The sequence below is a fragment of the Meleagris gallopavo genome, chromosome 8, assembly GCF_905368555.1.
Source record: "Meleagris gallopavo chromosome 8, MGAL_WU_HG_1.1, whole genome shotgun sequence".
NCBI lineage: Eukaryota > Metazoa > Chordata > Aves > Galliformes > Phasianidae > Meleagris > Meleagris gallopavo.
The window spans coordinates 27795289-27812810 of NC_139411.1; the positions used below are offsets into that span (position 1 = coordinate 27795289).

A 17522-nucleotide genomic window follows, 5' to 3' on the forward strand; every position below is an offset into this window, starting at 1 on the left:
TTCCTTTATGTTCTGTATCAACTATGTCTTTTAAATAAACATTTGTGCATTTGTAGCATATGTTATTCTGCTCAATTAACTACTTTTTCCAAGCAGTTCTATTTGTTTCAAATGATGTCTGGCTTCCCATTAAAAAATATGCATTTGCCAATAGCTCTGTAGGCATACAGTACAGTAATGAGGTCCATATGGTAGGACTGCTCTAATAACATTGTTTTCTTTCATTTTTGTTATTTTAGGAAGAAAATGAGTTAAATACAGTAATTCTATCATTTAGCAACTCAGTATTTTTACACTTGAAATTTTTTTTGTGGTGTTTACCAAGTTGCTGGTGAGACATGGTAGCTATAGTAGTTCTTTCTGTCTGTAAATATACAAAGATATTGGTTTCTGCTTTGCTTCCGGACCAATCTGTACCAAAACCATCAGCTTCACTTTGAAATGGAAGGCTCAAAAACTAATTTCTAGCCATCTGGATATTCAAAATAGGCTTTCCTTTATTCTTCACTTGTATACATCTCAGTTATCCCCTTGGTATGATATATGGGGAACCCATTGGTGCAGTTGCCTACTGAAAGATTCAGAGCATGGCTACAAAAAAGGGCCTTTGGAATATGCAGGGTATGAGTTAAAAGAATACTGAACTGTTTAGATTTTAATGGTCTGAGTGCTTCTTTAGATTTCTAAGACAATGTTAAAATGCAAGTTGAGAAAAAAATACATGAAAGGTATTGCAAAACGAGGTGGTTGTTGTGTCATAGACCTTAAATCAAGAGTGTTTATTAGTAAGCTGCCAGAAATATTTGTATACCCTTTACTATTTCAAAGGGTTTTATGAGCAGTGTGTCACAGTGCCAGTGTCATTAACATTCAAATGCCAGGGTTCTAATGTTTAAGCTTTCCAGATAAACAGTAAGGAGAAAAACATGAAAATGAAACTGAGATATTTCCTAATAAAACATTTTTGTAAGCGTTTTGTCTTCTCAAGATGCTGTGACATCCTGTTCAGCTGAAGGAGCACACAACTTTAATTGCATGACTCATTCACTTTAAATATTTAATAATGCTTTTATTAGTTGCACTGAACCAGTGGAGTAAAATCTGTAATATCTACTGCTGGTCATCATTTTTATTCATCATGGTTTAATAAGCATTATAATTACAGATTGAGGAAGAAATATGAGTTAGCTTTGTGGTTTTGCTCGGGACTTCTGTGCACTCTGGTCTGATTGGAAGGGATTATACAAGCTCTGTGAGCATAACTGATCATACTTACATATACTGATGCAGTCTTTCCAATACTAACACATTATTCTTCCTATTAAGTAACGGCAGGAATGATGCTGTATAAAATGACGAGTCCTGACACTGTTAGCTCCATCTGGTTTAATAGCAAAGTATGAAAATTTGAAGGCCAAGTGGGCTTTTTCTTGGCAGGTGTTCTGATGCATGCTTTATCAGTGAAATTAGACTTCAACTATTTATACCAACCATTTCCCATATCTGTCTCCAGCTTGCACAAATAGCAAAGTTATTTCATGAATAGCCAGCTAAGGGAGCGTTCATTTCAAGATTTCATCAGTTCTAGCTGAAAGACTGTTTGTAGATGACATAAACTCTCCAGGCTCAGTCATCAAGTAAATACTGATGATGATCAATTGGTATAAATTTCTTCCTTTAATATTAAAAATATGATATGAGTATTTGCATGCTATTTGCATTCTTATGTTGTAACGGGAGGTATAGTAGGGAAGCCTAATATTTGGTGCAGTTTTTAATGTTTTGTTAAAACATCATTTTTTCCCCATCAGCAACTTATGCGGGAGCGACAGCAGATGGCCAGCCGCCCCTTTGCTTCTGTCGATGTAGCACTGGAAGTAGGAGCTGAGCAAACAGACTTTCTACGAGGGCCATTAGAGGTAGGAAACAGTGGTGCTGACAAGGGACCATTGTCATTTGCATATTTATATTGCTAGTCTCATCTGCATCTGCTTTTGAAACCAAGCAGTGTCTGATTACCTGGAGCTGACAAGTCTCAGCTACATATGTTATGCCATTTTCAAGGTGCATAGTTTTAATAGCATGACATGAGCTGTAACAAAAGCCACTGGAGAATCTATTAGCCTCGGCTGGAGTGACAGTCAGCTCACCTGGCGCTCCTTCCATGATGGATATGAGCTGGAGGAATGCAAGACACAGGAGAAAACAAACCTCATGCTCAGTCCTTCGAGTGCACAGTGCCCCCTAGTTAACATCTATCTTAATTAGCAGAGATTGCAGCAAACAAACAAATAAATAAATAAAGCAGCTGTGAGTAGCATTTCAGTGTTTTATATGTACAGATTTAAAGAACACTGAGTATACTGCATATTGTCATTTGTAGGTAATGGCTACATTACTGCATTCTTTTATTGTAATTGCAGACCATTGAAAAAGAAATAATAATATGCATGGCAATGTAATATTGGAACAGTGTAATAATGCATGAAATGGATTCTAGAAGTTTCACCTGAAAATAGAAGGAGAATTACAATATGTGGATAATAATGAATATCTAACCTAAGTTGGTCTTTTCGTAGATGCTAATCCTCTATTCCTTTACTTTTATTTACAATATTGTGTTTACAGTTATTACTTTATCTTATTTACGGTGGGACCTGAGAATGAGGTGTGATAGCTCTGAAATCTTTCAAGATTGTACTTTTCTTTTCATTGCTGCCAATTCCTCTTAAATTCAAAGCTTCTCTTACTTTTCTCAATAGCCTCTTTCAATTGAAGATTAAATATACTCTATCAAATCTCTAAGGTTCATAGAGAAGTGAGCAATGTGAAAAGCAGATTCATAGCAAAAAAAAAAAAAAAGTATCAACTCTTGAGTACTTACCAAATTGAGGCTCTCTGTCCTTCTACTGCACAGGAAGCAATCAGAATTATTCTTGCTGATATATTTTAAATACTTGGATTAGATAGTGCATAAAAATGCCATATCTCTTTGGAGAAGCTCTGTTATTTTTGAACAAAAAGCTCATCCCCATCATTCACCTTACTTCTGTCTCCTTTTATCTTGGAACGGAAGATCACTCCAGCTCATAGACTGAGGACAAAATACACTGTAGTTAAAAGTTAACTTTTTGGAATGTGTTTTCATTGTTTCAGTGCTGACACCTGAGAACAATTTCTGTTGTCTTTTTTGAGGGAGGCAATGAGTGGGAGCTGTGGCACCCAAACTAATTCTGTACATACTGATATTTAATTAAACTTTAGAAGTAAACATCACAAGTTAATTGCCATGTTTTCTTCTCTAGTATCTTTTACACAGTGCTAAAAGGAGGAGATGCTAAAATATTTTAATTTTATTTTACAGTTTTTGTTAGCTATTTCTTCCTAGACTAAGCATTTTTCAAGTAATTGCTTAGTATTCAGCTAGCATAGGGTTGCTTTTTATAACTAATTAATATACAGTTATGCACAGAATAGAGGCCATTCAAAATATCCTTGAAATTACAACACAATGATCTATATCAAAACAAAACATTGTGCTGAGCATTAAATGAATGTGATTCAGAATATTGATTGGCTTTTCAAGTATATTCTGCAAGAAAGTGCCATCTTGAGGTTTCTAACCCAGATCTATCCTGAATTTGCAAATGGACACTAGAAGCTGTAGTTGCCATTCTATTTTTTAATCTCAGATCTTGTTTGGGCTGAAGGGAATTTGGATGGCACGTGTATTTTCAGGATACAGTGCTTAAGCAAAAGACATGCAGTAACTATAACTTAATCTTAAAATTGATTTTATAATCCTTTGATATCTGGTGTCCATTGAGATTATTTGAAGTTAGGGGTCTTTCAGGAAAAATGAGCAATATTCAGTAACTCCCTTCCAAATGTTCCCCTGGCACTGTGGAGAACTTGCACTGACATACCAGGGTTTCCAGTTTTAATCAGGAGCACTGTGGCTCCTCACATTTCTTTTACGTTGTGCATTACTCACCAATTCTTTGGATGTTATTTATACATTTTTATTGATGCTGTGCTTTCAATCACATTGTACAGGTTCATTGATCCATGGACACTGGTTTTGTACAGTTGCTGTTCCATATTAATATTGATTGTCTGTCACATGTCAATATTCATACGACTGCCTACATGGTAATTTCATTTGGCAACTTTGGTTATCTTTTCTTATTTATTTCCTTTTTTTCTGAATATTTAGGAAAATTATTTTACTATACAGTTTCATTTTGCAGTAGGAAGGTATGTTTTAACCACTGTTTAGAAACTGTATTCGTAAATACGTAATAAAATTATACTGTACTTAAAATATACCTTCCTTAGATACTTACTTTACAACTGATAGTAGACCCAAATACTTTGAGAGAGCTGCAATTTGCAACAGATTAAAATAAAACCTTGAAAACTACGGGGGGGGGTACTGAAATTTTAGGCTCTCTTGCTATTTTGGACTTTCAAGGAGCCAGCCTATCTTTCTTAATGTTTTGCCAACAAAAATGACAGTATCTTTATAATAACTCCAAAAAAAAAAAAAAACCACACAAAAAAACCCAATCATCTGCATCATATTCCTTCTGTTTCCTGCTGAGTGGGTTTTTCAGGCCTTTGCTCTTCCCAATTTAACTAATACTATTCATCCATTCTTTACCTCTTCAGGTTGCCTTTCTGTGCAACTGTTTTATAACGTGACATTAACAAGTCTTGTGTTGTCATCCATTTTGTCATGTTAGTCTTATATCAATGCTTAAATATCTTATTGTCAGCTTAAACTTAGCACAGAAGAAATCAAACAGATTTTTCCCTTGCCCTCCTTCACTTTTAGCATCACACGAACCACATATGCTAAAAGTATTGATATTTTTTTATTTGATTATCCTAATTCTAAATATATGAAGCAGTACTTCTTGTTGTGGCTTGGTATTTATGATACTAATCTTGTGCCCTAATTTGGAGAGAAAAAGGTCTGTTTTGACTATGGCAGCCCCAGTCTGCATCTTAATCTACTGCCACTTGGGTGACATTTCCCTACTTACTCTTATGTTTTGCCAGTTGAGGAGAGGCAAGGGAGTTAGGTGAGCAGAGAGCCTCCATGTTCCAAGAGGAGAAAAGGAAGGGAGGAGTGTAGTGAAGTGGCTGATATCCAAGGGAGGTAAAGAAAAAAAGGAATTCCTAAGGTTCCACTGCTCACAGTTTCAGGTAGCACAGGCTGTTAAAGAACAGAGAAAGAAAACATCAAAAGCTCTCTGTTCAGAGTTTGATAATATTGTGATATTTTGTGATACCACCATATTTTTTCCAGTACTTTTCAGTACTGAAATCATAAAAAATTAAAGTAGCATCTTACATCAGTAGACATGGTACGTATTTCTACGCAGTGCCCTCAGTGTTAAAGCATTTTTTATTTCTTTCATTTCTTCTCTGGACATGGCTTTTTACTCTTCAGTTCTTCAGTATATCAATTAGACTGCCTTCATATTCCACTCCTCCTGTAAGGAATGTTGTTTGTGTTTTTTTTTTTTCTCAAATATAAATCACTTTTGAAGATTTGCTTCCTCTGATGCTTCCAGTCATTTTAGTTAATCTGTATGTTAAGCGAAAAGAATTTTTCTCTAACTTGTGGCTACTTTTCAGCTTTTTCATAGCCCCTATGTTATTCTGAAACAGGAACGGATTCTTTCATGAAGCCTGTGAGATAAGGTAGACAGTACTGTAAATTCTAGTATACCGTTATGCTAAGTCTCTGAAAAGCAGCATTTGCTGTGCTACATCTGCTGCAGTAAAGACAGTTACATTGCTGTCTGCATAGGAAACAAGTGCAGATTTGCTCATTTGATCATACATTTGATATCTATGCAGTATGACTGGGATTATAATTTTTTTTCAGATCAGTGTTCTTTAAGTTATTTTTGCAGAGAAACGTAGTAATCCTTTCAATCATATATTTTTTTTTCCATCACGTTACTGTATTTCTTGTAGAACAGTCACAGATGTTAGATTGATCTCTACTTCTGAAAAGGTAAGATAATCACAAGGATTTGGGAATTCAGATAAAATCTGGCCTTTCTCTAGTAAGCAGCAAGAAATATTTATGGTACATTAAACAAGTTTTGAATTTCAGGCAATTCTGAAAACTATAAGCAAAGCTCATCTGAGTCTCCTATGGAGATACTCAAGACCTGTCTGGATGCCTACCTGTGTGACCATCTGTAGGGAACCTGCTTTAACAGGGGGCTGGACTCTATGATGGCTAGAGGTCCCTTCCAATCTCTGCAGTTCTGTGATTCTGTGACTTGTTCTCACTTATTTGAGTTACAGAATTGGATGTTATGCACCAACACCAGTAGCTTGGCTTATTATGCCAAGAATGGCTATTGGAAATCAGAGTGACTTATTAAAATGCATTAAAGTCCTGTACCAGAGTTTTGTGAAGTTTGGGTAATTGAAGCTTATACTAATAAGATGTGTTGCTGGTTTCACCAGCCAATAAATTGTCAGAACTTTTTAGCTTGCTTTATAAATAATTCCAGTTAAGTTGTGTTCGTTTTCTTGTTTAATTTGAATGATTCAATGAGTAATCTTTGAAACTGCAAGCTAAGCATACTTCACTATTTTGTACAAAGTGAAACTAGTTGTATGCTTTCTCAGCGTTCAGTTCTCATTGTGTTGTTGACATAATGTCTAAGAGCAAGGAACAGACTCTTACCAATTCAGATTGTCTTTGATATTCTCAGTTCCCAATTTTAGACTCAGTATAAATTAAGCCCCACTGTAAGAGAGTAATAACTTATTGAAGACAAGGACGAAATTGTCCTTAGAATGGTCATTCTGTTCTCATTGAACGTGAAGGCACTGCATATTTGGCAAGAGGTGATATCAAAGACCATTATACTTGAATTTTTTGTTTATTTAAAAAATCATGCTATATAATTTACAGTTTCAAGTGTTGTTCATACAACCTGGTTGGAGAGCTGAACTTTAAGTACGTCAAAGAACATACTAATTACATAATATTTTGTTATTAATCTTGTATAAAATAGTAACAGATCTGGTTGTTTTGTTTACAATATGATAACTAACAGTTATCCCACACTATCTTTTCATTAAAGTAAACATTCTCCTATATAGGGAAGGATACATTTGTTGGCTAATCAGCCTATTTCTACCTGTTTGATTAGTGCTGGAGAAGGTGCAGTATCAAGTATAGATGCAGCTTGTGAGACAGTTCAACAGTAATCACACAAAACAAATTGCAGGTTGTTCTGATTGATGCCAGGGCCTACAAAAGCCATAGGTGGATTCAGGGGAGCATAAATGTCATTTAGAGACATCTACCCTGTTACTTGTTTTCATTATCATTCAGAAACTAAGGGTGCATTGTTTCTTTTGTAACTTATAATACTTTGGATATGCATGTGCAAAGCTGTTGTTATTTGAGCTCTCATTTAATTCTCATTTTCTTTTTATCTTAGTAATGGTTTTATTTTACCCTGTAATAATTTCAAATCTGTATGATCCATATGATGTAAGTCTGGTTGGTATTGGAAAGACCTTGCTTAAGTACTGTGTCCAATCTGAGTCACTGCAATGGAGGAGAGAGAATTTAGATCAGAACTATGTGAGCAATCAGAGCCAAGGGAGTTGAGTAGACTATTGAAACAAGACAAAATAATAACCTTCAAATATGCAAAATGTTAGTAGCAATCAGGAGAGTAATAACCTTTTCGTTGTGTGCACTGTAGGCAGCAAAGGTGTGATGGACTTAAATTTTAGTAGAGAAGGTTTAGGCTTAGTATCAGGAAAAGCTTCTCATAATAAAACGGAATCACTGGAAGTGGTTGCCTGGAGAGGTTATGTAATTTCCTTTATCGTTTTTTAGAACGGTGGACGAACAGTTCTCAGAAATGATGTATGGCTACATTTGCTAGTCTCCTTTCAGCTCTGCCTTTATTATGAACCTGATTGCCACCTAGCTCTTCCTTCTGAACATCTTCCATTTCTGTTGTTTGGAGACCTTAATTGCCTTCACTGCACTATTAGTTTTCTGTTACTGAATGATTCTGACCCTTCTCTTCAGTGTTGCAGTTACATTCATTGATCACATCCTCAGTTTTCTTCCAAGATTGGGCACCATTAAGTCTCTCCATGACTCTGCATTTGCTTAATGTGATCTCCAAATCGTTCTGGAATTGCTTTAACTTTTCTCATTGAAGTCTGTATTCATGATATAATTATTTTTTATCTTAACCACCTTACCATTTTTGTAGCCTTTCAAAATCCATACACCCTAAACTAGCAGATCTCAAATAAATGTAGTCAGATAATACACCTGATGCTGAAGAAAAGAGTCTATATTGGATCTCAATTTCTTTTTTTTTTCTTGCGTTACTCAAGGACTATACTAAATTTGCTGAACTGTTTCAAGAAGTCCATTGCCTTGTGCTACATTTTGACCTTGTCTCACTGCATTCTCTTCTGCTCATTCCGTCAGTCCTATTTATCTGAAAATTTTTATTTTTCCCTGAACTATTCAGTTACTTTAAATCCTACCTTCAAATCTTTGTCTGCTCCTTTGCAAAGGATTCTTGAAGATTCTTCTATGATAACATATGAAGGCATTATTAAGATATTTTATACCATAAATATTCATGTTAATTGTTAACAATGTTGGCATATGGCAGAATCCTTGAATGAATTTTTTTAGAATTCTGGATTGATTCTGGAATTTATGCAGTCTCTAAACTTACAGAAAACATACTTTTAATGCCTGAATTCTCCTATTTGGTTACTTATTTCTGTTGAGTCAATTTACATTCATTGACCAGGCACTATAAGAAGGTGTTGAATGTGGTGGATACAAGATCTGTGTACTTCCAAGCTGGTCTCCTGATATTTCATGGTAACATGCCTTGAAGGTAAAAGCTCTGCTGATTCACCTCAGTTACTTTTGTGAAACTGTTTTTATTCAGGTTGGTTTTTTTTAATAAAAATGTATTTTGCACATGTACCATAATCAGGTAACTATAGAAATTTCTTGGATAGAAATATATTGTTTGTTTCCAACAAAATTGCAACAAATGTTATGCTCGATTGGAACAATTAGCAGGATTTTTGGCTGACTAGCTAAATGTAGGTGTTTCAGTGATATTGGCATGCTGTGAATAGAAATTGTTAAATTACTGTATTATGCATAGTTGCAAATTGAAAGTATCAAAATACACATTCTAATTGTTTTCAAGCACAAGTGTATAGATGTGTCTGTAAATGTTATGAAAAATGACACTTTACCTGCCCTATTTTTTTTTTTTTACATTAATAAATGTAATCTTGTTTCATAAGGTAAAAAGGTAGAAAAATCAGTGAACGCAAAACAGAATAAATGTGTGTGCAGTGCTAGGATTATCTTTTAGCAGGATTTCTCGGGGAATCTCGCCTTTGGATAACAAATCCCCAACAATGTAATTGTTCTAAAATTAGAACAAACTTACCAAAGCTAGGAAGTAGCTGTACTATCAGGATAACCAAAAAAGCACGTATGTTTAAGTTTTTTTTTTTTTTTTCAAGGTTTATTTATCTGGGCCTGTCTGTATACCCCATTTTCACATGCCTTTCCCTGCCAGGTGGCTCCTTCTTATTATATACATTTTCCATAGCTACAGAGAATGTTCTTTCCATCCCAGTATCTAACTTTGGTTTTGCCTGCTTGCTTTGTGCATCATGGCTCTTGGATTTCCAGTTGCACAGGGGCTCAATATGAAGAAGGCTGAGATGTGCTCCTGTTCAGGTAGACCGTGTCACACTCCTGGATTTTGTAGAGATTGAAGCTCAGTTCTCTCCTTGATGGGGCCACTTTTCATTTGTGCTGTTGTACAAAAGGCAGATGAAAACCCTGCTCTCATTATGTGCCCATCATCAAGGTGGGAGGAGTTTAATACTTTGCTACCCAGTGCTTCTTGTTCCCCATGTTCTCAGTGGAAGAAGAGAGAGTCTGCAGTTTAGATGTTACTTTTCCCTGTTCATATTTTGAGAAGTGGTAGATTCTTTTTTTTTTTAATGGTTATTTAGAAAGGCCTGGTAATAATTGCGAACCTACTAAATTACTTATTTGGTGAGATGAACTCAAAATTTCAAAGATGCGATAAAAAGGCTGGGCATGTAAGTTACAAGACATTTCATTGGCTTAAAGCAGAGGTAGAAACACTGCTTATGATGTTGGCTTTAGTAATCATCTCAGCATTTTTAATTGCAAAAAGTATAATGTTCTTAAAATTTTGAAAAATGATTAACCCCAATCAGGTTTTAGGACCCAATGGTATCATTCCTTAATTGTTCCAAAGGAGTTTTTCCATGTAAAATTTATTTTGTAGATCAAAGGATTGTGAATTGTATACTGCAGTGTAGTAGGCACTTCTATAAAGTAGAGATTACAAAAGCATTTAGATGCAGTGACATTGGGAATATCAGTAAGTTCGAATAACAACCATCTCTATATTGGGAATCCTTCTAATGACTTAGCAGTATTTTTGATGTGTGATTGCTTCCAGTTATACACATAGTGTACTTTAGTAATCTACTAGAACTTCCTATAACAAAAACTGTAAAATATGATGTAAAATATGATTATTAGTAGAGGAAAGAAATAAAGTTTTAAACAGATACGTATGAAATGAATTTTTCCTTTTATTTCCCAGTGCTATTTCTCATACTATATGCTTAGCAAGATGACCTTTCTCTTATCTTTATTATTCAGCTTTTTGTAAGAAGTGGAAAGTTTAAGTAGACACTCATCAGTTTCTTGCCTCTGCTTTTTAGGCCTTTGAAAAAGATGGATAAATATTGAACCATCTGGAGTTAATAAATGGAATTACTCTGTTCTGCAAACACCTTAATTGTTATTAAAAGAAAAGCCACTGGGCTTTTGGAAAGGTAGATGAGCAATTTATTTTATATTACAATATTTTTCAGATTTGTAGGAAACAGAAGGAATCAAATGTTGAACACATTGAACACACTTAAATATTAGTTTACGTGTGAAAACAAAATGCATTATTCAGTGACTCATATACAAAATTTGTGTTTCTCAACACAATACATCAAAATGTGATCTCCACTAAATATAGCAAGAGGAGCTGAAATGCCTCTGGCAATGAGATCTAGTAAGATCAATCTTCTCTAGACATGTGGATGCCGTAAAGTGCATATTCCATTTTCTCGCATGACAAATGTCCTCAAACCATATTTAAAGAAAGAAAATAAAATGGTAATATGTTTTAAACTGAGCCAGCTGAACATCATAAATAGAATATCCATAAAAAACTCCAAAACCTACTGTTGTGTACTCTGATGTACCTTCAGTGTTTAATCATAAATATTTGCACAACGTTCTCCCATCACTCACATGCTGAACTCAGTAAAGGTAAAGCTGCATAACATCCGAATCCACCGCGATGTGTATCTGCTAGAGCATAGTTAATAATTAGACTAGTGTAATTTCATACTTGCCCTGATGCATTTATTGAGGAATAGTGACATTGTTTGCATGATCAAATGCATAATAATTGCAAAAATATTTTAAAAAATTGAAAATGCTTTTATCTTTCACACTTTTTTGTAGAAGTTGTACTATAATCTGACTATTTAAATTTACTCTTCTCCAAAACAGCTACAGCATCTGTTTCTGTTCTAGTAGGAAACTTCTGTGGATGATATCCATTGAACTACAGAGCACGGTATCATTGTGATCTAGCAACAATTTATAAAAAAAAATTGCCAATATTTTGGACAATAAATGGCTACAGTTTTTAAATAAGCTTCTTCTAATGCATTTTGCCATGCATTTTTCTAAGGACAAACAAAGATAGAAAAATCTGTAAAGGATTTGGAATATATAGTAAGGAAGTTTTTGAGAAATATGCAGACATAATACCATTTCATTCATGTTATTAATCTAGTCCTAAGGAATTTACATCTTTTCTGATACTTGGAATTGGTTTGTTCCAAAAAGTTCCACTGTTCAAGATGAGCAGAAATGCCAATTGATGGCTTGATCACAGGACTTTAGGGCAGTAATTTATATGTCCATCTGAACCACCGAGTACCCTGAATATGAGGTCTGAATCTTTGAACTTACATTTTTTAGAAAGCCATCACAGAAGGTAAGAGGTAGTCTGACATTTTTACAGCAATCTCTGCAATGGTCTTTGTTACTGAGGTATATGCTATTACTCTGTTTCAGACAGTTTTTCATAGAGCTTGAAAAGTCTGATTTATATCATATAGCTGCAGTTGCCCTGAGAACTGAAAATAAAACAAACAGCTCATTATCTTCCAAAATGTGGGCCAATTACTTCAAATCAATTGGGAAAGACAGAAAGAATTATGTAGAAAGATGCTTAATGAGATCTGGGAATGAATGAGAAAGCCAAATGCTATTCTGTACAGCATATTATGCTAATCATTGTTTGGTACACCTTCCTTGTAATTGTGAGGTCTTCAGATTTCTTTCCCATACTCAGCTAGGCTTTGCCCAGTTTTAACTCTAACCAGCTTTTCTTTGTTATGTTTCAGCACACTAACATGGTAATGTGGTGAGCATCTGTGACAGATGAATGCAACTACTTGTTAGCTGAGTATTTATAGCACTAGAGAACTCATCTTCTCTCCAGCTGTTTTGGGGACTTTATATTGATAAGAATAAAGAACTGAGCCTTGTTAGCAGAATTCACGTTAAACAAAAATTCAATATTTTTACTTACTGAATTGGAATTAGGTAATAAACCTAATTGGTAGGAAATTGCATTCATCATGTACAATAGAATCATAAACTAATATAGGTTGGAAAAACATAAACTGGCTTAGGTTGGAAGGAACCTCCCAGAATCATCTGTCAGGTTGTTCAGAGCCATGTCCAATGGTGCTTTGAGTACCTCTAAGGATGATGATTCCAAAATCTTGCTATCCCCCATTTAAATGTTTGATTACTCTCTCTGTGAAAAACCTTTTCCCAGTTTCTCATTAAAATCTCCCTTTTTGCAACCTTTTTACCTTCCACTATCTTAATCCTGTGTGTCTTTGAGAAAAGGCATAGTTGGATTCAACAGTAAGATTCCATCTTAACCTTCCAATAAGAGTGAACCAACCCTGTCAGTTTTTCCTTCTAAGCCCTAGGCCATACCTTTGAAAGTCTTGCTAACTAAAGTCAAGTTTAACACCATCCACTGCTATCTTCCACTAAGCTAGTTGTATTTCCAACAAAAGCAATCAGGTGTGTGGAAAAGTTTGGCATTCATAAATCGGCTTGACTGTTCCTAATAATCTTTTTGTCTTTACTTGGCTGGACATGGCGTATGGGGAGATTTCTTTCCTAGCTTTCCCAGGGACAGTAGGAAGCTAGTTCAGCTGATCAACCTAAGTTTCCCCAGATCTTCCTTCTCAATCTTCTTGAAGATATATGTAACACTTGTCTTCTAACAGGAACTTCTGTCATCCCTTTGACCGAAGATGGTAACATTTTCTCAGGTACATTGACCAGTTCCCTTAGAATTCAGTCTGATTCTATGGACTTGTCTATATCCAATTTATTTAAGGGTTCCACTATAGGTAGTATCCACCATACCACACTCCCTCAGATTCTGCTTCTAGGATTATGGATTAGAGAATTCTGAGAAAAGTTCTTACCAGTAAAGGCTAAAGATAAGGTGTGACATACAACAGCTGTTACTTCACTCTGATACTAGATTCCCTGCCCCACTGGCACTTGCTCTTGCTTCTGGTACTTACAGAAGTCCTTTCCATTTCCTTTCACATCCTTTGCTAGTTTCAATTTCAACTGAGCTTTAACTTTCCTGATTGATGGTACAGGATTTCTGTACCTAAGTACATCGTGTTGAGGTTATGCTGAGTCTAGGTATACTCTACTAACTCAACCAAACCAAGCTAAAACAAAAGAAACCAAAAAAAATAAAAACATGTTGCTCAGGTTTTCAGGCTGTTTTTGTGCACAGAAAATATGTTGGCTGTAGATCTCTTATGTAAACTAGAACAGCTTTGAGGTTACAGCTGCAATGGTACTTCCCTAGTAGGAGCATGTAAAAGTGGTCAAAATCTGCTTACATGCTTTTGTTTTTTGGCGAGGCACGTTTTTTGTTGTTTTACTTCTTGTTATACTGCCATGTAAAGTCCACAGTTTTTTCTTGTCCTTTACATGTTAATAGTTGCAAAAAGTGCCTTTCTAAGCTATGCACAGTATTTTTAAAGAATGTGTTTAACTATTGAAAGTGCATATGCAATTACAAAACATAGTTATGAGTTTGTGACCTACATATGATGAGATTGGTTCAGTTTTTTGATGTGCTGTTGTTATTTTTATTTTTTAAGAGGTTTTGTGGTAAACTATGTGCAGTCTGTAGAGTAACAAACCAGAAAGGGTTAAAAATACACATACTCAGCCTTGATCAATTACCCAATTAAAACAGCAACAGTTCTAGTAAGAACTAGATCCAATTAAATAGCAAACTTGCCTGAAGATTCTTACTGAGAAAGGCTGCGGAAAGGTGTGTGAAGAGCTATGTCTGGTTGTGGAAATCAGCCTAGAAAGCTGGTGAGCTGTGGAAGAGATGTCTCCTTGTTTAGCACACGTTGCCTTGGCCAGAATTCAGTAAAGTTAAGATGAAGTGCACTAAGGTTGTCTTCCATGCTATGCAAACTCACAGTGCTGTTTTAACTGTTCAAAGAATTAGAAAAAAAGGAAAAAAAATTGTTTCAAGTATATTCTCTATATGCAGTTGCATTGAAATTTTTAAAAAATTACTTGTGGTTACTGTTTATGTATTGTAAAAGCTACACTGAAGCATGGTACAGAACTGCTATAGAACATGAAGTGATTGTATCTGAAAGTGGGTCTTTAGTATTACATACAAATAAAACAAAGCTTCCATGTTACTTCAGCTGTAAGTAAAAAAAAATTCTGTTTGCTGTGTATAATCTGATGCTACTAATGCAGACTACTGATCTATTTTTATAGATATCTTAATCTAGCATTTAATACATTAATGATTTCATTCATTGTAGTATTTCTTTTTCCAAATGGGAAGTACCACTGAAGACAGTATATTAATAATTTAGGTGGATAGTGAATCTTTTCCAGCTTCTGTTCAAACACTCACTGTCACAAATGTCATGCAGTCATAACAAACCTAAAATCAGTGTGACACAAAGAATGATATCGAACTGTCTAATCTCTAACAAACGACAGTAATTAGCTATATTTCAAGCAAAAAATAACATGTACCAGATGAGAAAGATCATATTTCATACACTACCCATTACCAGAGATGTTGGACCAAATGAACTTTCAGTTACGCTCTTATATGAGCTATTCTATCATGGAATGAATGTATTAAAAATGATACTTGTAAAATAAGCTTGATAAAGGAAGAAGAAACTCTTAGAAATGTATGGTTTTAGTGAGTAGTCAACATTAGTGTTAACTTTTGATAAAGGCTAGAGGGATTCTAATGGAAACCAGGGAAACTTTGTCTTCTTGCATTTTTTTGTTAAGAAAAGAATGGCAGTTAGTTCACCTCTGGTCATTTCTGCAGAGATTTAAACAATACCAGCTTCCTCTTTTTTAAAGAGGCTATAAATGCAATAGTTGTTTTCAGGTATCTAAAAACTCTTTCCTACATAGAAAAGCTAGTTAGCATCCTGACTGTATGATACGGTGACCTTCGGAATGATCTCTGCAATGGGAATGAGGCTTCCGACATTGAGCGGGCATCTAAATCTTTCCATTGTGAGATTACAGTGGTCTGAGGTTCAATAGAAAATAACTGATGAATACCATCATTTGTCTCAGTCTGTAAAACCAGTGAATAAGCTGAGTAGCTGGTAAGTAAAATTAGTTCCATTTACCCACCATAAATAAAAGAGGAAAGTTGTGCGAGGAAAAAGTGAGTGATGGAGTGAGTAAAAGCTGTGACCTAAGACAAATACTGCCCATTATAATAGCAATAAGTACCATGTCTATACAACTATTTCAAAACAGCAGAGAAAGGAAATATAAGTATACCTCCCTCTTACTTAGACCATTCCTGTGTGATTGCAAAATGCACATAATGCAGGGGAACCAGCATCACCGTGCAGTCTGAAGGTGATGGTGTTCTGGTAGTAAAAAGGATGTGGATGCAGTTAGTGCTAGAAGCATGCCTTCAAATTAGGTGTAGTACGGATGCAGGCTGTAAGACACAATATAGGCTTAGTCATATAAAAGTTGTAGTATTTCCCTGTAGGAATTCTGATATTTTTTTAATATCAGAACTAGTGCATACCTGGTTATATTTAGTAGCATCTTCCTGAAAATAGCCAGTCATGCCTATATATTTCTTACATGTGTTTATTTACCAATTGTTTATTAGAATTTCCACCCTCTTGTGTAGAATAAAATGGGGAGAATATAAACATTGTCATTATTCTGAAATCCCCAAATCTACATTCCTAATAAAATTGTTACTGATTCTGAGGAAAATAACCAAATAACTGTTTTTTAAAAAATCATTTAAGTCTGTTTGGATAATCTATATTCTCTTCTAGAATTGAAAGTTCCCTTATGAACATAAATGCAGGGAAATTAGTATTTTCTTCATAAGCTACAGTCATATTAAAACAGATATTGTATTTACAAAGAAGACGAATGCCCTTTTTAGCTTTACAGCAAAGTCTTAGGTCTTCCTACATGTGACTGACTAGGTAATAATGCAAATTTGCATGTAACATAAGGTGAGCACAGATCAAAGTTAAAAGGAGTCATTACAAAATAACGAAATCAATTCATTTTATTGGAATAAATGGACCTGTATGAATGCTGTCTGAAATGTCTTCCTGCTGCTTGCCAGTTCAGAGAAGATCAACACAGCTGCTGTTATATTTCATGTTTCCTTTCCTATAACATGATGCTGAATTATTACTGTGCTAATGGTCTGAAATGTTTCTAAACTGCTGGCAAAGCTCCAGTGTATTTTAAGGGTCATGGTTAACAAAGTGAGGTACTTCAGTATTATCTAACAGTCATTGTCATAATCTGAGTGGTATTTGTGGTGGATGGAATCAGGCTTCCTGAAGTGTGAATGTTCTTCTGCTAATTCATTGTCTTAAATAATTTATAGTAGTAAATCCTATACAATGCAGATAAGAACCGGTGAGAAAAAGCAAATATTGTAGTAATTCAATATTTTAGTAGCCTTCTAGCTATTTGAAATAATCTACTAGTAAGCAATGTTTATTTTCATGTTTAGGTATAAAAATGCTTCTTATATACCAGCAGATATTCGTCCCACTTTACACACAGGAAACCTGGGAGGAAAAGATTGGATGCAAGCCCAGGTTTTCTTGTTCCCTATCTACTGTCTTACTCATAAATGATAGTATTTGTATTTGAATCTTTCTATCTTCAATCTAGATGTGACTTTAAACATAACAGAAGCCATAAAATATAACTCAATAATTACTGCAGC

General features: G+C 34.9%; 1 protein-coding gene across 6 annotated transcripts in view; it reads left to right on the top strand.

The window, feature by feature from the left end:
* ATRNL1 (attractin like 1) overlaps positions 1-17522 on the top strand; it is a 435859-nt gene that overhangs the window by 315219 nt on the left and 103118 nt on the right. For 4 of the 6 annotated variants that reach the window (XR_014884915.1, XR_014884914.1, XM_085230234.1 and 1 more), the window contains one exon: positions 1812-1919. The exons of the other annotated variants lie outside the window; for them this stretch is intronic. Coding sequence is in view for 2 of the 4 variants with exons in the window: in XM_085230234.1 (XP_085086360.1) it covers positions 1812-1919 (108 nt within the window). In the remaining 2 variants the exon portion in view is untranslated. The remainder of the gene's footprint in view (positions 1-1811; positions 1920-17522) is intronic. 6 annotated transcript variants of the gene reach the window in all.